The 8,321-nt window shown below is 55.2% G+C and overlaps 1 protein-coding gene across 1 annotated transcript; it reads left to right on the forward strand.

Annotated features, from left to right (window-relative positions):
• Positions 1-267: 267 nt before the first annotated feature.
• Positions 268-6,604, forward strand: VRTN (vertebrae development associated). Its single transcript, XM_015865236.3, has 2 exons — positions 268-472; positions 3,642-6,604. Exon 2 carries the CDS (start codon positions 3,643-3,645, stop codon positions 5,662-5,664), a length of 2,022 nt encoding a protein of 673 aa, XP_015720722.2. The 5' UTR covers positions 268-472; position 3,642; the 3' UTR covers positions 5,665-6,604.
• Positions 6,605-8,321: the final 1,717 nt, after the last annotated feature.

The following is an 8,321-nucleotide window of genomic DNA, read 5'->3' on the forward strand; positions in this document are numbered from 1 at the left end:
TCAGCAGCCCAAGCGGGGACAGCTGCGCTACGGCCATCCGAGGTTGCTGCGGGGCAGCAGGACACCGTGGGGCACGGATGGCGGTGTGTGCTGCAGCATCCCGAGGGGTTCCGAGCCGGCTGCCGCAGAGGCGGGCGCCGCGGGCCCTTTAAGCGCCGCGGCGGCAGGACAATGGCCATTATCACTTTAGCTTTGGAAGTGACCCCCGTCCCGCTCCGCTTTCATCTGGGCCGGGGCGGCGGGGATGGCCCGCTTCCTGGCGGGGGAGGGGAGCCGAGCCCAGCCGAGCCCGGCGGGGAGGGGCGGCCCGGCCCGACCCGGCCCGGCGCCGCACGCGGCCGCCCGCTCCCGAGGGTCACTGCGGGGCTGGCACCGGGGCCGCGGCGGCGGCGGCTCCGCGCCGCTTCCTGCCGCCGCCCTTAAAGGTGCGGAGCGGCGGAGGGCGCGGGTGGGGTGCGACCTGTGGAGTCAGGTGAGTACGGTCGGGGTTGCCCCGACGGCGGCTGCAGCTGTAGCAGCCGCCGCCTCGTTCCCGGCCTCCCTTCCTTTCCAGCGCGGGGCTCCGAGAGCCGTCCTGTCCCGCTCTGCTGCTCCCGGCGGGGCTCAGCGGCTCTCGTTCCCTGTGGCTGTGCGTCCCTTTGTCCCCCGGGCGACAGGGCGGGCTGTAACCCGGCCCGCTGGGCACGGAGCTCCGCTCCGGCCGCGCCGCAGGGCCACGCCGGGTGCTGCTGCTCCCTGGGAGAGCCCCGAGTGGCCGCAGAGCTGCCCACGTGTGTACCCGCGGAGCGGGGCAGTGTCTGTTGTCAGGTGCTGCTTGGGCGTAAGTTTCTCTTTCTAGGAGAATGTCCCTGGGCAGATGTAGTTGTGATGCTGTGGCCTGGGTTAGTCAGTCAGCGTTCATATATATATTTTGTATTTTTTTCCTCTCTTGGTCTTCAAGTGCCTCCTCTTTTCTAGGGGTGGGAATGTGAGTGCTGGGAGCAGGCTTCTGGTGGAAGCCCTTGCTGCCATAGTAGCCTGAGAGCACAGCTGGGGCTCAGAAGGAGCTCTGTGAGCTGATGGGGCTCCAGCACTGCCCTGCTGAGTGCTGCCGGTCTCAGTCTCCTGGATTCCTGCTGGTGGGAGCGTATTGGGGCTGACCTGGGGAACTTGCACTACTGGATGCCACCAGCCCATCAGTTTAGGTGAGGGAACGTGATCTGCAAGTGCTTGCTTATCTGTTACAATGCAAAAGAGGCCGGGTTAGCTAAAACCTTTATCAGCGGGGGGAAAAATTCCCTTGGCTGTTCTTGGAGCTGAGACGGTTTGGGAAGTGCTTGTCTGTCATGTTCAGCAGGAGAAAAAGGGAAAAACCCTCACTGAACAGCAACTCCTCCATGTTGAGAGCGAAGGAGTTTACCCTGGCTGCTGTACATCCTCTGCTGCTGCCTTGCCTGGCCCCTTGCACACTAGCTCAGAGCTTATCTGTGATGCTTGAGCTGTGGCTTTTGCCTTAGGCTTGCCTGTGAGATTCTGCTGCTCCAGCTCCAGGCAGCAGGAGCTGGCAGTGACACTGAGGCTGCGGGGTATTACTTAAGAAAAGGATTCAATTCTGTGCCTCTAATTCTTATTTTCCACTCCTCGAGCTGTGAGGGAATGGGAAATGGACACCGGGCCATGAGGACCGGGTGCGTGCCTAGTGTTTTCTAGCCTATGCTGGCTCCTCATCATCCCCCAGGGAAAAATTTGTCTCGGCTCATTCAGCTTTCCTGAAGGCTTTAGGGCAATGTGGCCATGGAGAATGAGGGCCTGGGTGTACTGTGGCCCTCCCTGGCTGACTGCATCAAGGGACTTCTCTGCTCTTCACTGGAGGAGTAGAGTGAGAAACAGAAGGACTAGATGCTCTGCAAACACTTTAGCGATAGTTAGAACTTCAGTGTGTCAGCAGCATTGTGTTGGTTACAAATGTAAAACACAGCACCACAGGAGCTGATGTGAACAGTATTAACTCTATCTCAGCCAGACCCAGCACACAACCCTATACTGACTTGGGCTGAGGATTCTGAGGGCAAGTCTGTGCCTTTGTTTCTCAGCTGTGTGCTGCTGTCTCCTGAGTTGATTCTGTTGGGTGATTCCCCACAGCTGACCTCCATCATGCAGGAGCAGTGGAGGAGCTGGAGGCAGGGAGGGGAGCTGCCTTGGTTAATGGAAGGGTCAACAGCAGCACAGAGGCTCCCTGGGGTGAAGTGGCCTGGGTGTAGCAGTGTGATATGTGGCACCTTGTTCTACTTGCTGTTTGATCGTGGCTGGGGCTGTAGATACTACAGCAATAGTAACAGGACTGAGAATAGGGAAAGGTCAGGCAGGACATCTGCTTTGCTCTGGACTGCTGCCTCTCCTGCCTGGCACTGCTGTTTTGCCATCTCCCTGAGGAGTTGTGAGTGCATAATGATACCTCTGAAGTGCTGTGGGAAGGTGAGTCTCCAGCTGGGATAGGAATGAGGCAGACTACAAAGTGATGCCCGATACGTGGGGGGTGTCACATGAATGAGCAGGACTATGCATGAGGAGAAAATGGACCAGAATGGGCTGCTCTGGGGGATGTGTTGTGAGCTGTGGGCAAGTGGGGGTTGCTGGAGTGAGGGGCTCAGGCTGGCTGGTGGCAAAACAGTGCTGGAAAGGGATCTACTGAAAGGGCTGGATTGTGGGGTAAAGACTGTAGCCCAGTGGGAACTCCGGGAGTGGCAGAAGCAGAACCATGTGAGTGTTAGGAGCGCTGACAAAGGAGAGGATGCAAGTTTGACTCCCTGTATTGTCTGAGTGGAAATTGGCTTGCAGGACTGGGACTTGCTGAAACTGGGAAGAGGAAGAGGGCTTCACACAGCCTCTGAACTGCCCACCCAGCTCTTGCCCCATCTACTCTTCTGTGCTGCCTCCTGCCTGGTAGGGCTTCTTTTGCTCCTTGTCTCTGCTGGCAGTGCTTCTCTGCTGAGCAGCAAGTGACACCTAGTGTCAGCGCAGGCAGCAGTAACCATGCCTGTATTGGCTCCAGCTGCTTCTCCCATCTCGGGTTTTGTGGTGACTTTTAGCTATATGTGATGGTTGCAGCAGCAGAGGCTTGCTTCAAGGGAGGGAGAAATCACTTTGTACCTTCTACTGGGCTGAACGCTTTGTAGTCTGGTCCCTCTGCACCTCTAACACAGCATTGCTCTGTCCCTGGTGAGATGACAAATGCTTTACCTCCAAGATTTTCTCATTGCTGACTGTAGGCACTGGCAGCAGGGCCCAAGCTGCAGGGGTGAGACTGGGTAGAAAACCAGTTGTGTGGGGCAGAGAGTGGCCCCATCTCCTTCCCTAATGGATGCAGTCATTGCTCAGTTTCACCCATCTATCCCAGGCACACATCTTTAGAAGCTGTGTGCCATACCTGCTGCCCGCAGGAGGTCACTGGAGAGCAAGCAGAGTTCATGTATCTGTCCCAAGTCTGCCTGGGGGGACCCAGGCTTTCTCCTTTGTCCTTGGGATGATGGCTGTGGGGAGAACAGGGACCTTTCCTCTATGCTCTTCCCCTTTCCTGACCTTCAGGAAAGAGCTGACCCTGGCAGTCTGGAGTGTGCCCTGCCTAGATCTCAAGTGACTTCTGCCTTTCTGCTGTCCTTCAGGATGATCCAGCGGCACCAGCTGGTGCAGTCTGTGCTGCAGGAGCTGCAAGAAGCCACCGAATGCTTTGGTCTGGAGGGCCTTGCCAGTGCTGCGTTGGAGGCAGAAAGGACCCTGTCATCTTTTCCCCTTCCTGGCTATGGCAGGAGGCAATTTCAAGAGGAGCTGGAAGTTGATCGAGTAGCCAGGAGCCTGTACCCTGAGGATGCTCCAAGTAACATGCTGCCCCTGGTTTGCAAAGGTGAGGGGAACCGCCTCTTTGAGGCAGCCAGTGTGCTGCTCTGGGGCAACCCCAGCCTCAGCCTGGAGCTGCAGGTGCGCACAGTGGTGGAGATGCTGCTGCACAAGCAGTACTACCTGAATGGCATGATTGACTCCAAGGTGATGCTGCAGGCTGCCCGTTACTCCCTCTGCACAGAGGAAACACCAGAGATGACCAGCCTACCCATGGCTATCCTGGAGGCTATCTTCGATGCAGATATCAAAGCTACCTGTTTTCCTGGCACCTTTGCCAATATGTGGCATGTCTATGCACTTGCCTCAGTGCTGCAGTGTAACATTTACTCAATCTATCCCATGAGCAACCTGAAGATCCGGCCATATTTCAACCGGCTCATCCGGCCCAGGAAGTGTGGCCCACGGACCTCCACTCTTCACATCATGTGGTCGGGGCAGCAACTCTCCAGGCAGGTCTTCAAAGCACAGTACTTTGTGGCTGTGGTTGGTTTGGAGGAGCTGGAGCCCACAATGCCTTCATCAGAGCCTCCTGTCCAGCCCATGAAGACCTTGGAGCTGCTGAACAGTGACCCCCAGTTGACCTACTCCAACCTGCGTGACAGGTACAACATTACTAAGAGCACCTTCTACCGCTGGAAGCGCCAGTCTCGGGAACACCGGCAGAAAGCAGCTGCCAGGTTTGCAGCTAAACACTTCCTCCAGTCGTGCTTTCAAGAGGGCAACATTGTCCCGCTCCAGCACTTCCGACAAATGTTTCCAGAAATCTCCCGATCCACATACTATGCCTGGAAACATGAGATGCAGAGCACGGTCAATGGTGATGCCTCTGCTCTGGCTGAGGCCAATGGGCTGCAGGAGCTTCACAGGGAGGTCCCAAAGAAGTCTGATGTTAATGAGCCAATGAAGGCAGAAGCAAGCTTAAGGCCCCCGAGTCCTTCCCTAGACCCAGTCCAAGCAGGGATCTTCATGCGAGGAGCCAAATCCTACCTGGAGAAATGTATATCCATGAACACTCTGGTGCCTTACAGGTGCTTCAAGCACAGCTTCCCCGGCATCTCCAGGTCCACTTACTACAACTGGCGAAGAAAAGCAATCAAAGAGAACCCCAACTTCAAACCCTTCCAGCCTCCCTTGAATAACCAGAAACCTCTAGCCATAGAAAAGCCACTTCTGCAGCTGAAGCCAAGCAGCTTGCCTGCTAGGAAGAAGCTGAACGGAGATCAGCCGGCAACCAGGAGTCTCCTGCAGCTCAAGCCCTCCCTGTGCTGGAGGAAGCAGCTACGAGATGTGGCCCGGAGGCAGGTCCAGCAGTGGCAGCTGCCATTCAGCAAGTTTCGCCTGCGCTATCCAATGCTCTCCTCCACAACCTACTGGTTTTGGAAGAGTAGGAGCCAAGCATCTGGGCAACGTCGCCTTCCCAGCTCCAAGTGGCCACTGAACAGGCTTACTTCCCTGGCACCGCGGAGATCTGAGCCAAGTGTCAAACCCCAGCTCCACATGGAGGTAGCAGCCAAGCATCTGGACAAGTCAGCACCAGCCACTCCGTACAATGCCACCATTTCAGGCTACCCTGTGTCTGAGAGAGCCAACAGCCAAATGTTTGTGATGGATGTGATTGCCACCACCCAGTTCAAGGCACAAGCCAAGCTGTTCCTGCAGCAGCGTTTTGAGTCGAAGACCTTCCCCACCTACAAGGAGTTTAGTGCCCGTTTCCCCCTCACAGCCCGCTCCACCTACTACATGTGGAAGCGTGCCTTGCATGACGGGCTGACCCTTGTGGATGCATGAGGTCCACCTGGCTATGGTTCTCCATTGATGTGCCCTGCGACCCACAGGTGGGGTGTCCAGGTCAGGGCCAAGGTCAAACTTTTGGGTTGGTTTTCTTTTGTTTGTAGTCCCTGATTTTTCTTTTCTGTGTGGTTGAATCGGATATGAGAATGCCTACGCAGTGCCCACTCCTGGAGATGGAAGGAGTGGGAGGCAGGTACTGACTGCCCCAAAGGAGAGGGGCAAAGGGGTTTTGCTGCCTTTGCACTTGGGGAACAAGAAGGGGTCATAGGATTCTGTCAAACTTCTGGTGTATGCTGGTGGTAGAGGGTGTGAAGGCCTCTCTGCCCTGGGCATTTGTGTGAAGAAGTGATGGGGACATGCAGCACTCAGCACAGAGATGCCCAGCATCCCCTTGGTGAGAAGGAGGGGCTGGAGGAGTGCTCAGCACTGAGGGATAACATCTAACCTGTGCTTCTCCTTGTTAAGGAGGCTGAAGGCTTCACCTGGTGCTGCTTTGGCTTTTTGGCTTTTAATACTTGTCCCAGCTGCCCTGATTTCCCCTAGAGGGAACAGAGGCAGGTAGAGGGGAGGGGGTTTGGTTTGTGTCCCTGGTGCAGTCTGTGCTGGGGCTCCCTTACCAAGTCAGAAGCTGGTGTCTTTTGTAGGCACTGAAGCAGCTTTACAACTTTTCTGGTCATGTAGCAGTTACCTCTTTCACAGTCCTTTACTCTCTCAGGGCTGGCAGCTGCCTTATCTGTGTCTTTTCCCTAGTGCCTATGTGGAGGTGTCTGCCTGCTGTGGGGCAGAGACCAGGTTCTGTGGGCCCAAAGTCTGCTTTCCCTGACTCATGCTACAAATCCAGTGTGGTGTGGCTGTCACCTTACAGTGTGCCTGTGGCAGACATGGCTGTGTACACCCAACTTGTAAGAATTGAAAGCAATAAAAACTTCCACTCCCAGTCCTGTGTGGTTCCTCTCTTGTGCATGAGGGATCAGAATGGTCCTGTGGTACCCTTAGGCCCTAGTGATGTGGTGGAGCAACACTGAGTGCCAGCAGGATCTCACCACCATTGATGCTCCTGGAAAATGTTCTCTGTGGGGAGAATGAATACCAGTATACAGTGTGTGGTCTTATAGGAGGGGTCTGGGGTGGTGGGTGCTGTGGGAAGAGTCATTCAGGCCCCTGCAGTGAGGAGCAGGAAGATGGTGAGCAGTGCTTGTTGGTGCCACTGCAGAGAGCTCTGTGTGTCAGGAAGTAATTGGAGTAATTAGCTGCCAGTGATTTCTCACTAGAGAACTCCTCCAAGGGAGTAAGCTGGTAATTACTCTAGAATGATTATCTGTATCTCTGAACTGCTGGGGCTGGAGGTAGCTGCTCTCTATGGCAGCAGCAAGCTGTGAAGGTGCACAGGGTCTCTAGATCAAAGCTGTGTGCTCTCTCTACTGAACCTAGGGGACAGAGGATGGCTTGTGTGACCATCAAACTCAGCTCTCTTGGGTGGCCCTGAGCTGTGGGCAGCAGCAGGAATGGGGCTAGGATTTATATCCAGCATGCTGTGGGTATGCAGGAAAGCCTGTGGGGGCTTCCCAGCCCTCTGCAGGATAGAGGGATGGCTCATCTTTGTTACCATTGTCTGTCTCCTCTCAAATGGGGATTTTTGCCCACCTTACATCAACCTGCTGTTCAGTCATCTACTGTTATCTTGCAAAATGGTTGAGGGGCTCTCTTGAAGAGATCCAAGTATGATGCTCTCCTTGTCTTTAGCTGGGTGCCTGGATGGGGCATCACATAAAAAAATAATACTTTTCCTTCCAAGGAATTTTACACTTACGCATGTGACACAGTGAGCAGAAGGAGGCATTAAAGCACCAACCCCAGCCAAGGTGGAAATGAAAACAGTAAAAAGAGGTTGAAATGCAGAGACTGGGGCCCATGAAGCCTGTAGGGAGCAGCCCCTGCCACCTGACACGCAGTTCACATCTGTCATGCTGTGCCAGGCTGAGGTGGTGAGACTCTGCCTGGGTCACAGCTGTGTCACAGGGCAGGAGTTTGGTAGAAGTGGTTGGAGGACAGGGACAGCAATGCCACCCTGCCGTATCCCTGTCCTCAGGTGGGTAAGAGCACCATTCCACCTGGTGACAACACAAGCGGATGGAGCAAAGGCAGATGCCGGCTGACAGAGGCAGAGGATCATCCCTGCAGTAAAACTGAATAGTTACATGGTGAGTGCTCCTGTTAAACAGGGATGTTAAGTGTGGCAGCTAGCAGGGCAATAAGCCTGCCTAATAAACCATGCGACTCCAAATGACTTAATGAGCGGTAATGGCCTGCAGCTGGGAAGAGCTGGTCCACGTGCCACTCCTTGGCAGTGTGGGAGCTCTGCTATTGTGGCTGTGGTGGGCAGTGGTCTCTGCCTGGAAGCTGTCCTTCCTCTGGGCTCAAAAATCAGCAGTCTTGAAATTTAATGTGCAGCTAGCTTGGCAATTGGCTTTTTAGATGCATTCTTCGTGATAGAAGTGATGTCTTTACAAAAGCTCCTGGATCCCTGGTGGTCCCCCTTGCCTTCCCATTAGCAGAGCTGCCTTAGGCAGTCCTGCAGTGGGGCTTTGTTTGCCCCAGGCTCTTGCTGCTCCTGGGGCATGAGCAGCTCTTGGGCCTTGCTGGAACCATGAGGA

Source organism: Coturnix japonica, chromosome 5, assembly GCF_054131305.1.
Source record: "Coturnix japonica strain WE chromosome 5, WE-NBRP24, whole genome shotgun sequence".
NCBI lineage: Eukaryota > Metazoa > Chordata > Aves > Galliformes > Phasianidae > Coturnix > Coturnix japonica.

Excerpts from the sequence above, each read along its gene's own strand:
- VRTN (XM_015865236.3), top strand. The coding sequence starts at position 3,643 with ATGATCCAGCGGCACCAGCTGGTGCAGTCTGTGCTGCAGGAGCTGCAA.